At 49.6% G+C, this 20,453-nt stretch overlaps 1 protein-coding gene and 1 long non-coding RNA gene across 2 annotated transcripts in view; both read right to left on the minus strand.

Annotated features, from left to right (window-relative positions):
- Window positions 1-12,329, minus strand: part of LOC137335081 (large ribosomal subunit protein P1-like) — a 34,027-nt gene extending 21,698 nt beyond the window's left edge. The window contains exon 1 of the mRNA XM_068000186.1: window positions 12,225-12,329. Within this exon, the coding sequence (XP_067856287.1) occupies window positions 12,225-12,296 (72 nt within the window). The 5' untranslated portion in view covers window positions 12,297-12,329. The remainder of the gene's footprint in view (window positions 1-12,224) is intronic.
- Window positions 12,330-15,334: 3,005 nt separating this feature from the next.
- LOC137335083 (uncharacterized) overlaps window positions 15,335-20,453 on the minus strand; it is an 81,044-nt gene continuing 75,925 nt past the window's right edge. The window contains exon 3 of the long non-coding RNA XR_010966326.1: window positions 15,335-16,417. This is a non-coding gene — a long non-coding RNA (uncharacterized lncRNA). The remainder of the gene's footprint in view (window positions 16,418-20,453) is intronic.

Below are 20,453 nucleotides of genomic sequence, written 5' to 3' on the forward strand. Positions count from 1 at the left end.
TTTTAAAACTTAAATAAAAAGAACATAAACATTTTTTAAAAAAGATTAACTACTAATTATTTTGAAATTAAGCTAAATCCATTTACTAAATATAATCTAGATCTCAAGTGATTCTATTAGTCCTAGAAATAAACTACTGATTAAATAAAAACTAGAAATGGCAGTACAGGCTGTGTGTCGGGACTGTAATATGTGGGAGTTTGTAGACAGCGAGACTGTCCCAATTGCCACATCTGCAGTAAATGTCACTGGCTTGAGACACTCTGGCTCAGAGTCTTTGAGCTGAGGTCCGAGGTAGAGATACTCGGACACATAAGGGAGGGGGAGGCAGAGAAGGAGGCCCCGCAGACACTGGTCCTATGCAACAGGTATGAGGTAGTTGATCTTGTGAGGATAAGGATGAAGGCTGCAGGGAGAATGCTAACCATGGTACTGTGGAGCATGAACCAGTTCTGGGGCGGGGGAGGGAGGGGGGGGGGGGGGGGGGGGGAGATCAGAATAGAAAGGTTGTAGTCATGGGGATTCTATAATCAGGGTGATAGATAGCATTAACTGCAGTCGCGGCTGAGAGTCCAGGAGGGTGTGTTGCCTACCTGGTGCAAGGGTAAAGGATATCTCGGAGCAACTGGAGAGGAACTAGGAAAGGGAGGGGGAGGATCCAGTTTTCGTGGTCCATGTCGGCACCAATGATATCAGGAAGAATAAGGAGGAGGTCCTGTAAGGGAATATCAGAAGCTAGGAACTAAGTTAAAAAGCAGGACCTCACGGGTGGTAATCTCAGGTTTACTGCCCGAGCCACGTGCTAATTGGCCCAGGGATAGGCAGATCGGAAAGGTGAATGGGTGGCTGAAAGAGTGCTATGGGAAGGAGGGGTTCCATTTCTTGGGACACTGGCACCAGTACTGGGACCAGAATGGGAACAGAGCCGAGCGGAGAGGATAAATAGGGTGGTAGATAAGGCTTTAAACTAATAAGATAGGGGGAGGGATCTGGTAACAATAACAAAAGCTTAAAGATAAAAGAAATAGGAGATGAGTGTAAAGGTCAGACCAGAGTAAGAAATAAAGATAACAGTCAAGGAACAAATACTGTTATAAAACAGAAATCTAAAAGGACTATTAAAAATAAAGTAAACGGAACAACTATTAAAGATGAATTAAACTGCCTGTACAGTAACGTAAACAGCGTCCAAAATAAAACAGGGGAACTGGAGGCAATTATCCATTGCGAGGAACCAGATGTAGTAGGAATAACTGAAACGTGGCTACATAAAAGGACAGGACTGGCAACTAAATATTGCAGATTACAACATAATCAGAAAGGATAGGGAAGGAAGAAGGAGGTGGAGTAGCCGTACTAGAGACAACATAATGGCAGTAGAGAAGTGAGACATAACTAACAGAAGGATAGAAACAGAATCCAAACTATAGACCACCTAATAGTGGAAAGGAGGTGGAGGAAGAAATATGTAAGCAAATATGTGAAATGAGTAAAGGACATAGAATAATAATAACGGGAGATTTTAACTATCCCCAAATAAATTGGCAAGAAGAGGTAGGTAAAGGGGTACCGGGAATGGAGTTTTAAAAAAATTATTCGTTCACGGGATGTGGGCGTCGCTGGCGAGGCCAGCATTTATTGCCCATCCCTAATTGCCCTCGAGAAGGTGGTGGTGAGCCGCCTTCTTGGACCGCTGCAGTCCGTGTGGTGAAGGTTCTCCCACAGTGCTGTTAGGAAGGGAGTTCCAGGATTTTGACCCAGCGACAATGAAGGAACGGTGATATATTTCCAAGTCGGGATGGTGTGTGACTAGGAGGGGAACGTGCAGGTGGTGTTGTTCCCATGTGCCTGCTGCTCTTGTCCTTCTAGGTGGTAGAGGTCGCTGGTTTGGGAGGTGCTGTCGAAGAAGCCTTGGCGAGTTGCTGCAGTGCATCCTGTGGATGGTACACACTGCAGCCACAATGCGCCGATGGTGAAGGGAGTGAATGTTTAGGGTGGTGGATGGGGTGCCAATCAAGCGACAATATGTGCAGGACTCCTTTTTTACCCAGTGTGTAAAAAGCCCAAGAGAGGAAGCACTGCTGGATCTAGTAATGGGGAATGAACCAGAACAGATAAGAAAAGTAAGCGTAGCGGAACATCTAGGAACAGCGATCACAACATAATACAGTTTAAGATCAAGACTGAGAAGGAGACAAGTAAGACAAAGCCCAAAGTAATATATTGGAAAAAAGCTGATTTTCAGGGGATGAGAATGGAAATAGGAAAAAAAAACTGGAAAAATTTACTGACAAATAAAGAAATGGAACAGTAGTGGGAAACATTTAAAACGGTGATCAATAAGAGTCCAAGAGAAATATATTTCACTAAAAACAAGAACAAACTAGCCAGTAATAACACACCATGGATGAATAAAGAAATAAGGGCAAAATTGAAACTAAAGAAAAAGGCATACTCTAAGTACATAGACAACAAAGGAGAGGATGACAAAAAGGAACACGAAAAGGTTAGGAAAGAAGTCAAAAAAACAATTAGGAAGGCAAAGAGAAACTATGAAATTAAATTATCAAGGAATATAAAAAGAAATAGTAAAGTATTCTACAGCACATAAATAACAAAAGAAAAATCAGGATAGGGATCGGCCACTAAAGGATACATGAGATAAATTCACAGGTAATGACAGCGAAATGGCAGAAATATTAGATCATTACTTTGCCTCAGTATTTACCAGGGAGACTAACATGGTGGGCATGACATTAGAAGCAGAGATAATAAAGATATAAAGACATTTAAGATACAAAGGGGGGAGATAATTAATAAACTAATCAAACTTAGAGAGAGGATAAAACCCCCGGTCTGGATGGATTGCATCCAAGCGTATTAAAAGAAATTAGGGATGAGATAGCAGAGGCACTGTTACATATATATAAAAATTCATTAGAAAAGGGAATAGTGCCAGAGGACTGGCGGACAGTTAATGCGATTCCTTTATTTAAAAAGGGAGATAGAACAAGTCCAGGGAACTACAGACCAATTAGCATAACGTTGGTGGTAGGAAAGATAATGGAATTCTTACTCAAAGATATAATAGAAAAACATCTAAAAACCGAAAATATAACAAAGAACAGCCAGCACGGATTTCAAAAGGGAAGGTCATGCTTGACCAGCCTTATTGATTTCTTTGAAGAAGTAACAGAAAGGGTAGACAAGGGGAATGCAGTAGGTGTAATATATTTGGATTTTCAAAAGGCCTTCGATAAGGTACCGCATAGTAGACTCATGACTAAGGTCAGAGCATGTGGAGCCAGGGGACAAGTAGCAGAATGGATAGCAAGCTGGCTACAAAATAGAAAATGGAGACTAGGGATTAAAGGTGGTTACTGGTAAAAGGTGGGAAATGGTGATCCACAAGGATTGGTGCCGGGTCCACTGTTGTTCACAATTTACATAAATGATTTGGACTCGAGAATTGGAAGTATAATTTCAAAATTTGCGGACGACACCAAATTGGGGTGTATAGTTAATACTGAGGAGGACTGTGACAAAATAAAGGAAGACATTAATAAACTTGCAGAATGGGCATGTAATTGGCAAATGAATTTCAAAATAGATAAGTGTGAGGTGGTGCATGTTAGTAGGAAAAATAAGGAGGTCGCATACTGCTTGGATAATAAGAGTCTAAACGGGGTGGAGGAGCAAAGGGATTTAGGGGTACAGATACACAAATCACCAAAAGTAGCAACACAGGTTAATAAGGTCATAATAAAAGCAAACCAAGCACTGGGGTTCATTTCTAGAAGGATAGATTGAAGAGGAGAGACGTTATGTTAAACTTGTATAGAACCTTGGTTAGACCACACTTGGAGTATTGTGAACAATTCTGATCTCCACAATATAAAAAGGAAATAGAGGCACTGGAGAAGGTGCAAAAAAGATTTACTAGGATGATGCCAGAACCAAGAGGTTATACCAATCAGGAAAGAATGAACAGGCTGGGGCTCTTTTCTCTAGAAAAAAGACTGAGGGATGACCTGATAGGGGTCCTAAGATTATGAAAGGGTTTGATAGGGTAGACGTAGAGATGATGTTTCCACTTGCGAGGGAAACCAGAACTAGGGGCCATAAATATAAGATAGTCACTAATAAATCCAATAGGGAATTCAGGAGAAACCTCTTTACCCAGAGAGTGGTGAGAATGTGGAATTCACTACCACGAGGAGTAGCTGAGGTGAATAGTATAGATATATTTAAGGGGAATCTAGATAAACACACGAGGGAGAAAGGAATAGAAGGATATGGTGATAGGGTGGGATGAAGTAGGGAGGGAGGAGGCACATGTGGAGCATAAACACTGGCATGGACCAGTTGGACCGAATGGCCTGTTTCTGTGCTGTACATACGTAAGCGCCCGTCCACCCCCCGGACCAGCACCACATGATGTGCGGCATTATTCCAACCTAATGCCTGAACCCCACTCTCCTCGCGCTATGGCTCAGCGGGTAGCACTCTCACCTCTGAGTCAGAAGATTGTGGGTTCAAGTCCCATTCCAGAGACTTGAGGCCATCATCCAGGCTGACGCTCCCGGTGCAGCACTGAGGGAGTGCTGCACTGTTGGTGATGCCGCCTTTTGGATAAGGCATTAAACCAAGGCCTCATCTGCCCTCTCAGGTGAATGTAAAAGATCCCACAGCACTATTCGAAGAAGAGCTGGGGAGTTCACCCCAGTGTCCTGGGCCAACATCTGCCCCTCAACCAACATCACAAAAAAACAGATTATCTGGTCATTGTCACATTACTTGCTGTGCGCTAATTTGTCTACCACGTTTCCTACATTACAACAGTGACTGCACTTCATCGGCTGTAAAGCACTTTGGGATGTCCTGAGGTCGTGAAAGGTGCTATATAAATGCAAGTCTCCCCCCCCCCCCCCCCACCATGTACTGTCCCCCCTCCTTGTCAAAACTACCACCACCCTTCCTCCCATCGTATCTCCCGCTCCCAACACAACTCTGCCTGTATAATACTGCAATTCTCCTGCATGCGTCAGAGACTTGGACTGTTTGGCAAACGCACCGGGCAAAGATTGGCGCAGTGGGCTGGTGGTGTTTTCACCGCACCTGTTGCATTCGGTGGTTGACTGTGTTACCAATAGTCATAGAGGAACTGGGTGAGTGGGGACCAGGAATCGTGAGTTATCCTTGCCCGATACATGCTTAGCAGCCAAATTCTGTGCAATTACACGAGTAATGAAGCTGCTTTTCCTGCCGAGCCCTAACCCAGCCCATTCCACATGGATGATCAAGGCCAGCGAGTTAATCACTCATCAGGAAGGAAGCTCTTAAAGGTATCAGATAGCTCAGTATTGCTGGCCTCACCCGTAAGTGGGCCCCGCATCCCTTATACTCAGGAGTTTACCGTTACTGCCCAATATGGAAACAACAACTACTTGCATTTATATAACACCTTTAACATAGCGAAACATCCCAAGGCGCTTCACAAGAGCGTTATCAAACAAAATTTGAAACCAAGCCATATAAGGAGATATTAGGCAGGTCAAAGAGGTAGGTTTTAAGGAGCGTCTTAAAGGAGAAGAGAGAGGTGGAGAGGTTTGGGGAGGGAATTTCAGAGCTTAGGGCCTATTCAGCTGAAGGTACTGCCACCAACGGTGGAGTGATTAAAATCGGGGATGTGCAAGAGACCAGGATTGGAGGAGCGCAGAGATCTCTGAGGGTTGTAGGAGGTTACAGGGATAGGGAGGGGCGAGGCCATGGAGGGATTTGAAAACAAGGATGAGAATTTTAAAATCAAGGCGTTGCTGGACCAGGATCCAATGTAGGTCAGTGAGCACAGGGGGTGATGGGTGAAAGGGACTTGGTGCGAGTTAGGATACAGGCAGCAGAGTTTTGGATGAGCTCAAGTTTATGGAGGGTGGAAGATGGGACGCTGGCCAGGAGAACATTGAAATAGTCTAGTCTAGAGGTAACAAAGGCACGGATGAGGACTTCAGCAACAGATGAGCTGAGAGGGGTGCGGAGATGGGCAATGTTACTGAGGTGGAAGTAGGCGGTCTTGGCAATATGTGGTCGGAAGCTCATCTCAGGGTCAAACTCCTTGTTGTGAGAACTAGATACTGCAATCTCACACATGCGTTTCTTCCATCTTCTGAAAGATGAACTGATGAACACTTTAGTGAGACAAGGCTAATTACAAAGCAACAGGCTAATTTATTTTACAAATAAACAACCAGTGTAACCATTACAGTGAATATTATCATAGTCTGTAATGCTCCTTGTAACATGGAAAATAATAACGCTAATAATAATACATTACTGTCCTCCCTGAATCTAGTCAGCAGAGTTTAAGAGGGAACCCTCTGTCCCTGTTTCTGTCATCAGATTTCATAGATTGTGTCTCTCCTTCCTCCCTTACAGGACAACAAGGCAGATGCTTGACTTCTGACCCGCCCCTAACTCTCCTCGTCTGGGGATTTGTCAGTCAAGCTGCCATTCAAACCAGCTAGCGCCCTATTAGGTGAGTGCTTTCCTGACAGCCCTCCCCTAGCCGCCTTTGGACCATATGAATGATGCTCGTCACCCAATTTCCTCTCTGGGACGTGGTACTGAATCTCATTGTCTCAGACTGATCCTGGATAGCCACTTCAACCAGGTCTAATTCCTTATTTGCTGATTCTAATCTGTGTTCCTCGAAGGCTGTATGTTGTGAATTTAACCACAATTCAGCTAAATGTCACTTAATCATGACATCAATGAATATAAATGACCATAAGAGATAGGAGCAGGAGTAGGCCATTCGGCCCCTCGAGCCTGCTGCGCCATTTAATGAGATCATGGCTGATCTGATTTTTACCTCAACTCCACTTTCCCCGTATCCTTTGACTCCCTTGCTGATCAAAATTTGTCTAACTCGGCCTTGAATGTATTCAATAACTCAGCCTCCACCGCTTTTTGGGGTAAAGAATTCCAAAGATTCACGACCCTCTGGGAGAAAAAATTCCTCCTCATTTCTGTCTTAAACGGGCGACCCCTTATTCTGAGACTATGGCCCCTAGTTTTAGATTCCCCCATGAGGGGTAACATCCTCTCAGCATCTCCCCTCAGAATCTTCTATGTTTCAATAAGATCTCCTCTCATTCTTCTAAACTCCAACGAGTATAGACCCAACCTGTTCAATCTTTCCTCATAAGACAACCCTTCCATACCCGGAATCAACATAGTGAACCTTCTCTGAACTGCCTCCAATGCAAGTATATCCTTCTTTAAATAAGGGCACCAGAACTGTACGCAGTACTGCAGGTGTGGTCTCACCAGCACCCTGTACAGTTGTAGCATGACTTCCCTGCTTTTATACTCCATCCCCCTAGAAATAAAGACCAATATTCAGTTTGCCTTCCGGATTACCTGCTGCACCTGTATGTTGACTTTTGTGTTTCATGTACGAGGACACCCAGATCCCTCTGTACTGCAGCATTCTGTAGTATTTCTCCATTCAAATAATATTTTGCTTTTTTACTTTTCCTCCCAAAGTGGATGACTTCACATTTTCCCACATTATATTCCATCTGCCAAATTTTTGTCCATTTGCTTAACCTGTCAATATCCCTTTGCAGACACTGTGTCCTCATCGCAACTTGCTTTTCCACCTATTTTAAATGACTTTAAAATCCTCCCAGGTTAAATCACCAAAAATCCCACAATGTGACACACACAGTTCTTTCCTTCCCCCTTGTCATTCAATAGTGATTCAAATTGCTTTCAATGCTTCCCTCGAATAGGACTTTCAGCCAAGAGGATGAAGAGGCAAGGAGCCATACCAGACAGTTCAGATGGGACTGGAACCAGACTGCCCACACCTGCCGTCTGTATCTCTAGGCCCGTGTGTAGTCGCCTGGCAATTATGGAGAAGAACTGCCTCTTCAGGCTCGTATTTGGCAGGGAGACTGCACAGCTACACCATCTGCCGCAAGGAGGCTTGCAGCCAAATAGCACCACAGGAACATGAGGAGGCCATTCAGCCCCTCGAGCCTGTTCCGCCATTCAATTAGATCATGGCTTATCTGTATCTTAACTCCATTTACCCACCTTGGTTCTGTAACCCTCAATATCCTTACCCAACAAAAATTTATCAATCTCAGTTTTGAAATTTTCAATTGACCCCCAGCCTCAACAGCTTTTTGGGGGAGCGAGTTCCAAATTTTCATTACCCTGTGTGAAAAAGTGCTTCCTGATTTCACTCCTGAGCAGCCTAGCTCTATATTTTAAGGTTATGGCCCCTTGTTCTGGACTTGCCCACCACGACCCTCAAATTGTGCACCTCCAGTTACTTCAAGGTTATTGCACAGGACATCTGCAGTGTTAGCCAATCGGCTGCTCACTCACAGGTGCATTGCTCAGCAAGGACAGCTCATCTCCTTTCTCACTGAAAAGTAGAGGGATTCACTGCTGATCCCATGAGGCCAATTGGACCCTTTAGCACAATGCAATAAGAAAGGAAAGCAATAAAGAACTTCAAATATTTATCCAATTTTCCCCTAAGAGATGCAATGGTCTCTGCCTCAACCACTCTGTCTCAAAGCATTCCAAGCTCTAACAACCCACTGAGTAAATATATGTCTCCTAGCCTCTCCGTCATAATTTAAATTAATGATCCCTCGTCACTCACTCCCCAACCCGAGGAACTACTCTTCAGGTGTCAGCGTTGGCAAAGTGGGTAACACTCGCGCCTCTGAGTCAGAAGGTCTTGGGTTCAAGCCCCACTCCAGAGACTCGACCACGTAATCTAGGCCGACACTCCCAGCGCAGTACTGAGGGAGTGTTGCACTGTCAGAGGTGCCGTCTTTTGGATGAGGCATTAAACTGAGGTTGTGTCTACCCTCTCAGGTGGATGTTAAAGATCCCATGGCACGATTTGAAAAAGAACAGAGGAGTTCTCAGTTTGCGGGGTCTTGCAGCATGCAAATTAGCTGCCTGTTTCCTACATTATCACAGTGTTAGTACTTCATTGCTGTAACGTGCTTTGGGACATCCTGAGGTTGTGAAAGGTGCTATATAAATGCAAGTTCTTTCTTTCTCTCTTCACTCTACCAAAACCCATCATCACTTTAAAGAACTCCCATTAAATCTCCTCTTAGCCTTCTCTGCTGCAGAGCAAATAGTCCTGAGTATCTCACGTTTATCCTCATAACCTGACCAATTTAAAAAGAACTTACATTTATATAGCACCCTTCACAATCTCAGCATGTCCCAAAACGCTTTACAGCAATGAAGTACTTTTAAAGTGTAGTCACAATTGTAATGTAGGGAAATGTGACAGCCAAATTGCACACAGCAAGATCCCACAAACAGCAGTGTGATAATGACCAGATAATTTGTTTTTAAGTGATGTTGGATGAGGGATAAATATTGGCCCCGGGACACCAGGGAGAACTCCCCTGCTCTTCTACGAACAGGGCCGTGGGATCTTTTACATCCACCTGAGAGGGAAAACGAGGCCCCGGTTTAACATCTCATTTGAAAGACGGCACCTCCGACAGTGCGGCGCTCCCTCAGCACCGACCCTCCGACAGTGCGGCGCTCCCTCAGCACCGACCCTCCGACAGTGCGGCGCTCCCTCAGCACCGACCCTCCGACAGTGCGGCGCTCCCTCAGCACCGACCCTCCGACAGTGCGGCGCTCCCTCAGCACCGACCCTCCGACAGTGCGGCGCTCCCTCAGCACCGACCTTCCGACAGTGCGGCGCTCCCTCAGCACCGACCCTCCGACAGTGCGGCGCTCCCTCAGCACCGACCCTCCGACAGTGCGGCGCTCCCTCAGCACCGACCCTCCGACAGTGCGGCGCTCCCTCAGCACCGACCCTCCGACAGTGCGGCGCTCCCTCAGCACCGACCCTCCGACAGTGCGGCGCTCCCTCAGCACCGACCCTCCGACAGTGCGGCGCTCCCTCAGCACCGACCCTCCGACAGTGCGGCGCTCCCTCAGCACCGACCCTCCGACAGTGCGGCGCTCCCTCAGCACCGACCCTCCGACAGTGCGGCGCTCCCTCAGCACCGACCCTCCGACAGTGCGGCGCTCCCTCAGCACCGACCCTCCGACAGTGCGGCGCTCCCTCAGCACCGACCCTCCGACAGTGCGGCGCTCCCTCAGCACCGACCCTCCGGCGCTCCCTCAGCACCGACCCTCCGACAGTGCGGCGCTCCCTCAGCACCGACCCTCCGACAGTGTGGCGCTCCCTCAGCACCGACCCTCCGACAGTGCGGCGCTCCCTCAGCACCGACCCTCCGACAGTGCGGCGCTCCCTCAGCACCGACCCCCCGACAGTGCGGCTTTCCCTCAGCACCAACCCTCCGACAGTGCGGCGCTCCCTCAGCACCGACCCCCCGACAGTGCAGCTTTCCCTCAGCACCAACCCTCCGACAGTGCGGCGCTCCCTCAGTACTGACCCTCCGACAGTGCGGCGCTCCCTCAGCACCGACCCTCCGGCGCTCCCTCAGCACCGACCCTCCGACAGTGCGGCGCTCCCTCAGCACCGACCCTCCGACAGTGCGGCGCTCCCTCAGCACCGACCCTCCGACAGTGCGGCGCTCCCTCAGCACCGACCCTCCGACAGTGCGGCGCTCCCTCAGCACCGACCCTCCGACAGTGCGGCGCTCCCTCAGCACCGACCCTCCGACAGTGCGGCGCTCCCTCAGCACCGACCCTCCGACAGTGCGGCGCTCCCTCAGCACCGACCCCCCGACAGTGCAGCTTTCCCTCAGTACTGACCCTCCGACAGTGCGGCGCTCCCTCAGTACTGACCCTCCGACAGTGCGGCGCTCCCTCAGTACTGACCCTCCGACAGTGCAGCTTTCCCTCAGCACTGACCCTCCGACAGTGCAGCTTTCCCTCAGCACCGACCCTCCGACAGTGCGGCGCTCCCTCAGTACTGACCCTCCGACAGTGCAGCTTTCCCTCAGCACTGACCCTCCGACAGTGCAGCTTTCCCTCAGTACCGACCCTCCGACAGTGCAGCTTTCCCTCAGCACTGACCCTCCGACAGTGCAGCTTTCCCTCAGTACTGACCCTCCGACAGTGCAGCTTTCCCTCAGCACTGACCCTCCGACAGTGCAGCTTTCCCTCAGCACCGACCCTCCGACAGTGCAGCTTTCCCTCAGCACTGACCCTCCGACAGTGCAGCTTTCCCTCAGCACCGACCCTCCGACAGTGCAGCTTTCCCTCAGCACTGACCCTCCGACAGTGCAGCTTTCCCTCAGCACCGACCCTCCGACAGTGCGGCGCTCCCTCAGTACCGACCCTCCGACAGTGCAGCTTTCCCTCAGCACCGACCCTCCGACAGTGCAGCTTTCCCTCAGCACCGACCCTCCGACAGTGCAGCTTTCCCTCAGCACCGACCCTCCGACAGTGCGGCGCTCCCTCAGCACCGACCCTCCGACAGTGCGGCGCTCCCTCAGCACCGACCCTCCGACAGTGCGGCGCTCCCTCAGCACCGACCCTCCGACAGTGCGGCGCTCCCTCAGCACCGACCCTCCGACAGTGCGGCGCTCCCTCAGCACCGACCCTCCGACAGTGCGGCGCTCCCTCAGCACCGACCCTCCGACAGTGCGGCGCTCCCTCAGCACCGACCCTCCGACAGTGCGGCGCTCCCTCAGCACCGACCCTCCGACAGTGCGGCGCTCCCTCAGCACCGACCCTCCGACAGTGCGGCGCTCCCTCAGCACCGACCCTCCGACAGTGCGGCGCTCCCTCAGCACCGACCCTCCGACAGTGCGGCGCTCCCTCAGCACCGACCCTCCGACAGTGCGGCGCTCCCTCAGTACTGACCCTCCGACAGTGCGGCGCTCCCTCAGTACTGACCCTCCGACAGTGCAGCTTTCCCTCAGCACTGACCCTCCGACAGTGCAGCTTTCCCTCAGCACCGACCCTCCGACAGTGCGGCGCTCCCTCAGCACCGACCCTCCGACAGTCTCTGAAGCGAGAGTGCTGACACCGGGCTGTCCCTTCCCCCTGGTTTTAATGTCCTTTCCATAATGGAGTGTGGACACTGGGGCCCAACCGGCGTTTACCATCGACAGGCAGAGGGTTTCCAGGGCTCGGGGCCCAACAAACCCCCCTGGGACACCAGGCCCCATTCCCGCCAAGGCCCTGATCCAGGCCGCCATTTAATGAGGGTTAAAGTGGGTGGGGAAGGCGCCAAGCTGGCACGGACTCACGGTAATGGCCACCTCATCGTCGTACAGGATGAGCGCGCTGTAGATGCAGGCCAGCTCGGCCTCGGAAGCCATGGCGCAGTCTGTTTACAGCGGCGGCGGGAAACGGGGCGGACCGGCGCGAGGGGCGGTGCGCAGAAACCGCCGGGCGCCATCTTTGTGCGGGGCAGCTGAAGGGGACTGAGGGCTTGGATAATGAGTGGGAGGCGGCGAGGGAAGAGGGGCTTGTTAACTTTTCCTGAAGTGCCTGTGGAGGGTGAAATGAGGGATGGGTGGAGGTTGAAGATGAGGGAGGAGGAGAGGAATGGATGGAGGTTGAAGATGAGGGAGGAGGAGAGGAATGGATGGAGGTTGAAGATGAGGGAGGAGGAGAGGAATGGAGGGCATCATGACGGATGGATGGAGAGGGATGGAGGTTGAAAGATGAGGGATGGATGGAGGTTGAAGATGAGGGATGGATGGAGGTTGAAGATGAGGGATGGATGGAGGTTGAAGATGAGGGATGGATGGAGAGGGATGGAGGTTGAAGATGAGGGATGGATGGAGAGGGATGGAGGTTGAAGATGAAGGATGGATGGAGAGGGATGGAGGTTGAAGATGAGGGATGGATGGAGAGGGATGCAGGTTGAAGATGAGGGATGGATGGAGAGGGATGGAGGTTGAAGATGAGGGATGGATGGATGGAGAGGGATGGAGGTTGAAGATGAGGGATGGATGGAGAGGGATGGAGGTTGAAGATGAGGGAGGAGGAGAGGGATGGAAGGACAGGTGAGGGATGAAGGGGAGGGGGAAACGAAGGTGGCAGAGGGGATGAAGGTGGCACAGCAAGTCAATAAGGCTGTTTGAAAAGCACACAGGAACCTGGGCTTTATAAATAGAAGCATGGAGTACAAATGCAAGGAAGCTATGCTAAACCTTTACAAATCACTGGTTAGGCCTCAGCCAGGGTATTGTGTTTAACTGCACTACAAGAAGGATGTCAAGGCCTCGGAGAGGGTGCATTGAATATTTACCAGAATGAGGGACTGCTTTAAGATTCTCCTTAAAACTAACATCTTTGACCAAGCTTTTAGTCACCCCTCCTAATATCTCCTGTGGCTCAGTGTGAATTTTAGTTGTATTACGCTCCTGTGAAGCGCCTTGGGAGGTTTTCCTATGTTATCTTATGAAGGTGCTATATAAATGCAAGTTGTTGTTGTCCCTTCCGCTGCAAAGGTTCCTTCATTCAGCCTAACCTGAGCTCCCCACAATACGTCGTTGCACCTTTCAGCCCCTTTTCTCACCCCCATTAAAGAAAGCTCAATGATACTTGGCCTGCGGTCCGGATGAAGACAACTTGAAGACCTTCACACTCTTTACTTCTTAAAGGAGGAAGTAGCCTTCCAGGCTAGGATGACGGTCTTCAGTTATGTGGAGAGACTGGAGAAGCTGGGGTTGTTCTCCTTAGAGCAGAGAAGGTTAAAGGGGAGATTTAATAGAGGTGTTCAAAATCATGAGGGGTTTTGACAGAGTAAATAAGGGGAAACTGTTTCCACTGGCAGGAGGATCGGTAATCAGAGGACACAGATTTAGGTAACTGGCAAAAGAACCAGAGAAGAGATGAGACATTTTTTTACGCAGCGAGTTGTGATGATCTGGAATGCGCTGCCTGAAAGGGCGGTGGAAGCAGATTCAATAATAACTTTCAAAAGGGAATTGGATAAATAGTTGGAAAGGAAAAGGTTGCAGAGCTATGGGGAAAGAGTGGGTGTGGGGTGGGGGGAACTAATTGGATAGCTCGTTCAAAGAAGCCGGCACATGCACGATGGGCTGAATGGCCTCCTTCTGTGGTGTATCATTCTACGAGTTGCCCTGGCTCCCAAATCTGGGGGAGGAGTTTTTAATTCAAGGTGGTGTCTTTGATTTGTAGCTCAGTGAGGCAATCCTTGACACAGAGCTGGGGGAGGGAGCACAGGCCAATTTTTTGGTTTCCTCTCTCACTAGAAAACGGCACCCTGCAACGGGATAGGGTCTGAAATAGTCACTGAGATGTGGAGGTCTCGGTTTCTGAGTTAGTGCTCGTCAGTTCAGCGACTCCAACTTGCAAAGTGAGGTGGGCCTATATAAAAAATACAATGCCCAGCACAGTGCCCCGGGCGATCAAAGGGCTTTTATTCCATCAGTGTGCAGTTGGTGTGTGACCACCAACATAGAATTAATGCAGGTGAATGTCTGCTTCCCCAGAGACAGGGGGACCCCATGATGCCTTCATTTTAAGACCATCATCTGTGCTACCTTTATTTGAAGGGGAAGCAGTGCCTCCGGGAAACCAAGGGCAACCAAAGCTCATGACAGCCTTGCCGGAAGCACAGGTCCATTGAAGCTCATGCTATAGCCAGGGAGATAATGGAACATACTGTTGGGTCCTGAGGCAGTGCTTCAGATGTCTAGGCCAGTCAGTGGGTGGGGGGCTTACAGTACATCCATCCAAGGGTCTCAATCATCTTTAAAGGCCTCAACGTGGAGGGAGAAGAAGAGAATATCAAAGTCATGGCAGAGCAGGAGGGCAAAAAATTACCACAAAGAGTTTTTGCGATACACGATATGAGACATGACATGTGGTAAATGTAACAGGCTGAAGAGGAACAGGTGACTTTGGACCTATGGTTCCCAAAGCTCTCCACCAATGGGGGGTTTCCTACCTCATGTCTGGGTCTGTTGGAGACTAATTGACGGAGATTGATTGCTCTGATGAGTCAACAACTCCATTATCATCGTATCATGTGACTCCCAGGATGGTAGAAGGTGAACCAGACGGAACTGGGTCTTTTTTCATCCAGCAATTCCTATATTAACTAACAAATCTCCACTACAGCAATGAAGACTGGAGTGTCAGGCACTAATCCAGGACACTTGCCAATAAATGCAACACTGCCCCAAAGGGTAAACCCTACAATCTGCATCCTCGCAGATGGGGTGAATGGCCTCTTTCTGTGCTGTAAACATCTATGGTTTTAACCTCCAAACGACATTCTACACTTTCCTTTGTCATTCCTCCATTACTAACTATTCCCGTCTGTTGCTTTGCTCTCATTTTATGCAAAAACAATGACACATAAATATGCAGCACAGTAAACAAAACAAGTGCACTAAATTTATTTCGACCATTGTGTGTTCTGTGAATGTTTCCAGTGGGATTTGCCACAGTCTTTCCTCTCTGTGTTTGTGGCTTGTGAAACTTAATGTATTATTTCTCTTCAAGCGATTCTCTGTTGATAGAAGTTGGCCTGTTGGCTGGCTGGAGGGCTTCACTGAGTGGTTAGCTCTGAGTCAGAAGGGTTAGTGGGTTCATACTCCCACTCCAGGGACCTGAGAACAAAGTCTAGGCTGACACTCCCAGTGCCAGTACTGAGCATAGAAACATCGAAAATAGGAGCAAGAGTAGGCCATTCGGCCCTTCGGGCCTGCTCCGCCATTCAAAATGATCATGGCTGATTGTCTAACTCAGTACCCTGTTCCCACTTTTTCCCCATATCCCTTTAGCATTAAGAAATATATCTATCTCATTCTTGAATACATCTAATGACTTGGCCTCCACTGCCTTCTGTGGTAGAGAATTCCACAGGTTCACCACCCTCCGAGAGAAGAAATTTCTCCTCATCTCGGTTCTAAATGGCATACCCCATATTCTGAGACTGTGAGCCCTGGTTCTGGACTCCCCAGCCATCGGGAACATCCTCCCTGCAACTAGTCTGTCTAGTCCTGTTAGAATTTTATATGTTTCGATGAGATCACCTCTCATTCTTCTAAACTGGGTAATACCCCTGTCAATCACGCCTGGAAACCGCACTGGTGTAAGTGACTGGGATTGATTTTACCCACATAATTGGTATTGTATAACTATCCTCCACTCACTGCATTTTGCTGGGGAAATAATCCTGCTTTTATCAGGAGGCTTTGCTGTAGTTTCGGTCACGAGTTCTGTTTGCTGTAGTTGGTAGAGACTCTGTTTACATAGACTCTGTTTGATGTTTGCTGAGTAAATAGACTGCTGTAAAATAGACTCTGTTTGCTGCAAGTCCTGCCCTGCCTCCAACTCGTTGGCTGACACGGTGGTGTCAATACTCACTACGATAAATGTTCTCATGTGAGCAACAATCAGAGAGTTCCTGGGAAAATCCCAGTATGACACCGATGAGCTCCCGCCACTGCAAGCTCTGTGAAAAAAAATAAAAGAGATTAAAAAAAACCAACCTAAAAGTGCCCCTAATCTGTCAGCTCAGTTATCAAATATTACTTTAGCCAATTTGGTTCCTGACACTCATTCTTGAAACCAGCTGTCTCACAGAGGCCATCTGGTGCGTAGGCGGCAGTGTCCGTCCCTTTCAGTGAGATGTGCTGACTTTTCTTTGGTGGGGGTGTCTGTCTGTCTCCATGTGTAAAGGATAAACACAGCTGTATTCATTTAGAGACCAGGGCTGATGCAGAGAAGGCCCAGCAAAGTTCACTGGGCATTAAGCCTCATTTGTTTCAGTAAATGAGAAATACTAAGAGAATGCCATTAGTAACCCAGAAAATGCAGCAACACCAGCTCCCCAAAGACTGCCTGCAAATGCAAGGTTTCAAATCATTTTTGAAATGCTTCTCAGAAAGTCCAAAGAATTACACGCAGTTGTAAGCTTGTTTATACCAGTGAGAGAGAAGAGGCAGCACAGAGGAACTTTGCACTGTGCAGCGGAACATCGCACTGCACAGGGGAACATCCCACTGGGCAGAGGAACATCCCACTGCGCAGCGGAACATCGCACTGCGCAGCGGAACATCGCACTGCGCAGAGGAACATCCCACTGCGCAGAGGAACATCGCACTGCGCAGAGGACAATCCCACTGCGCAGGGGAACATCCCACTGGGCAGAGGAACATCGCACTGCGCAGAGGAACATCCTACTGCGCAGAGGAACATCGCACTGCGCAGCGGACAATCCCACTGCGCAGGGGAACATCCCACTGGGCAGAGGAACATCGCACTGCACAGGGGAACATCCCACTGTGCAGAGGAACATCCCACTGGGCAGAGGAACATCCCACTGGGCAGCGAAACATCCCACTGTGCAGAGGAACATCCCACTGCGCAGCGGAACATCCCACTGGGCAGAGGAACATCCCACTGCGCAGCGAAACATCCCACTGGGCAGAGGAACATCCCACTGCGCAGCGAAACATCCCAGTGGGCAGAGGAACATCGCACTGCGCAGCGGAACATCGCACTGCGCAGAGGAACATCCCACTGCGCAGAGGAACATCGCACTGCGCAGAGGACAATCCCACTGCGCAGGGGAACATCCCACTGGGCAGAGGAACATCGCACTGCGCAGAGGAACATCCCACTGCGCAGAGGAACATCGCACTGCGCAGCGGACAATCCCACTGCGCAGGGGAACATCCCACTGGGCAGAGGAACATCGCACTGCACAGGGGAACATCCCACTGTGCAGAGGAACATCCCACTGGGCAGAGGAACATCCCACTGGGCAGCAAAACATCCCACTGTGCAGAGGAACATCCCACTGGGCAGAGGAACATCCCACTGCGCAGAGGAACATCCCACTGCACAGCGAAACATCCCACTGGGCAGAGGAACATCCCACTGCGCAGCGAAACATCCCACTGGGCAGAGGAACATCCCACTGCGCAGCGGAACATCGCACTGCGCAGCGGAACATCCCACTGCGCAGAGGAACATCCCACTGCGCAGAGGAACATCCCACTGCGCAGAGGAACATCGCACTGCACAGGGGAACATCACACTGCACAGGGGAACATCCCACTGCACAGAGGAACATCGCACTGCGCAGAGGAACATCGCACTCGGCAGAGGAACATCCCACTGCGCAGAGGAACATCCCACTGCGCAGAGGAACATCCCACTGCGCAGAGGAACATCCCACTGCACAGGGGAACATCACACTGCACAGGGGAACATCCCACTGCACAGAGGAACATTCCACTGCACAGAGGAACATCCCACTGCACAGAGGAACATCCCACTGCGCAGAGGAACATCCCACTGCACAGGGGAACATCCCACTGCGCAGAGGAACATCGCACTGCACAGCGAAACATCCCACTGCGCAGAGGAACATCGCACTGCACAGGGGAACATCCCACTGCACAGGGGAACATCCCACTGCACAGGGGAACATCGCACTGCGCAGAGGAACATCCCACTGCGCAGCGAAACATCCCACTGGGCAGAGGAACATCCCACTGCGCAGCGAAACATCCCACTGGGCAGAGGAACATCCCACTGCGCAGCGGAACATCGCACTGCGCAGCGGAACATCGCACTGCACAGCGAAACATCCCACTGCGCAGAGGAACATCGCACTGCACAGGGGAACATCCCACTGCATAGCGAAACATCCCACTGCACAGGGGAACATCCCACTGCACAGAGGAACATCGCACTCGGCAGAGGAACATCGCACTGCACAGCGAAACATCCCACTGCGCAGAGGAACATCGCACTGCACAGGGGAACATCCCACTGCACAGGGGAACATCCCACTGCGCAGAGGAACATCGCACTGCACAGCGAAACATCCCACTGCACAGGGGAACATCCCACTGCACAGGGGAACATCCCACTGCACAGGGGAACATCCCACTGCACAGGGGAACATCCCACTGCACAGGGGAACATCCCACTGCACAGAGGAACATCGCACTGGGCAGCGGAAGCCATGGGAGTTGTTTAAAAAAAAACTTACATTTACACAGCACCTTACCACAGTGAATTCAGGGACGTATTGCACCTTGCACTGAAAGTCTATTTACATTTACTTAAGAGATTCATGAGACGCTCACTGTATTTGACTCAGTCCGCTGACAGATAGTTCTTCACACTGGAGTTGTTCTGGAAACGAGTAGACATTCTGAGATTGCTGATAAAAAAAGCAATTTGGGAATTTTAACAACAATGGTTTATATTGAGACCAGCCTGGGTCAACCCAACATGTGTGAGACTGAAGGTAACCACGTCTATCTGGGCTGAGCACGAGTTAGGATTTGTGTTTCAAGGGTAGAGCAAATGGGTGTCAGCCACATGACTCAGTGGGGAGCTCTCCTGCCTCTGAGTCCAGAAGGTCATGGGTTCAAGTTCCACTCCAGAGACTTAAGCACATAATCCAGGCTGACACTCCAGCGCTGTACTGAGGGAGTGCTGCACTGTCTGGAGGTGCTGTCTTTCGGATTGAGAATGTCTAAGGGTGCCCCCTCTACTTAAAATGCATATAAGCTTTTAGTAGTTCAGTGAGATACCTCCATAGCCTGTAGCAGTGTGGTGAACGACGGGTTAATATAAGTAGCCCATTTTGCTAGCTAGAATTAGAAACAATGAGCTTCTTCTTTGATGACTTGTTTACGTTATTAATTTCCTTTATGAATAAGCATACCTTGTGTTAATCAAGTGAAGAGATAAGATGGGGCTGAGTTCTGGTGTGGGGGTCTTGTGCAGCTGCAGTAATGAATGGATCTCCCTTTTCAGACAAGGTCGAAAAACATACCGAGCCAGAGATAAGGAAGCCTCCCTTTTCCTTGGCATACACAATACCTGTGAGTGGTCGGCCATTATGTCACTCAGCCTGGCTTGACCAGACTCAGCTTATGATTGGTGTTAACCCTTTGATAATCATGTCCCTCCCCTGTCTGAAAATGTATAATTGTTTGGATCTTCGCATGTAATTTTGCCTGTTCTATGAGATTGACAAAGACTCTATTAGAGTTGAAATCGATTCTGTAGAATAGGTCAGCTGTTACAGCTACTAAAATTGTGCTGAACTATCAAGGTGTATTCGATTCAGTTTTTGCTGAACCAGACTAAGGGTAAAAGAATCTGGTTCGTCAGGATGAGACGTTAAACTGAGGCCCAGTCTGCAATCTTAGGTGGATGTAAAAGGTCCCATATTTTGATGAGGAGCAGGGGGGAGTTCTCCCCGGTGTCCCAGCCGATATTTCTCCCTCAACCAACATCACTAAAAAAAATCAGATTATCTGGTCATTATCACGTTGCTGTTTGTGGGATCTTGCTGTGCGTAAATTGGCTGCCGTGTTTCCTACATTACAACAGTGACTACACTTCAAAAGTACTTCATTGGCTGTAAAGCGCTTTGGGACATCCTGAGGTCGTGCTGTCGAAATGCACGTCTTTCTTCCCTTACAGCCACAGTACGCCATTGGCGGAGGAGGTGGGTA

The sequence above is a fragment of the Heptranchias perlo genome, chromosome 19, assembly GCF_035084215.1.
Source record: "Heptranchias perlo isolate sHepPer1 chromosome 19, sHepPer1.hap1, whole genome shotgun sequence".
Lineage (NCBI taxonomy): Eukaryota > Metazoa > Chordata > Chondrichthyes > Hexanchiformes > Hexanchidae > Heptranchias > Heptranchias perlo.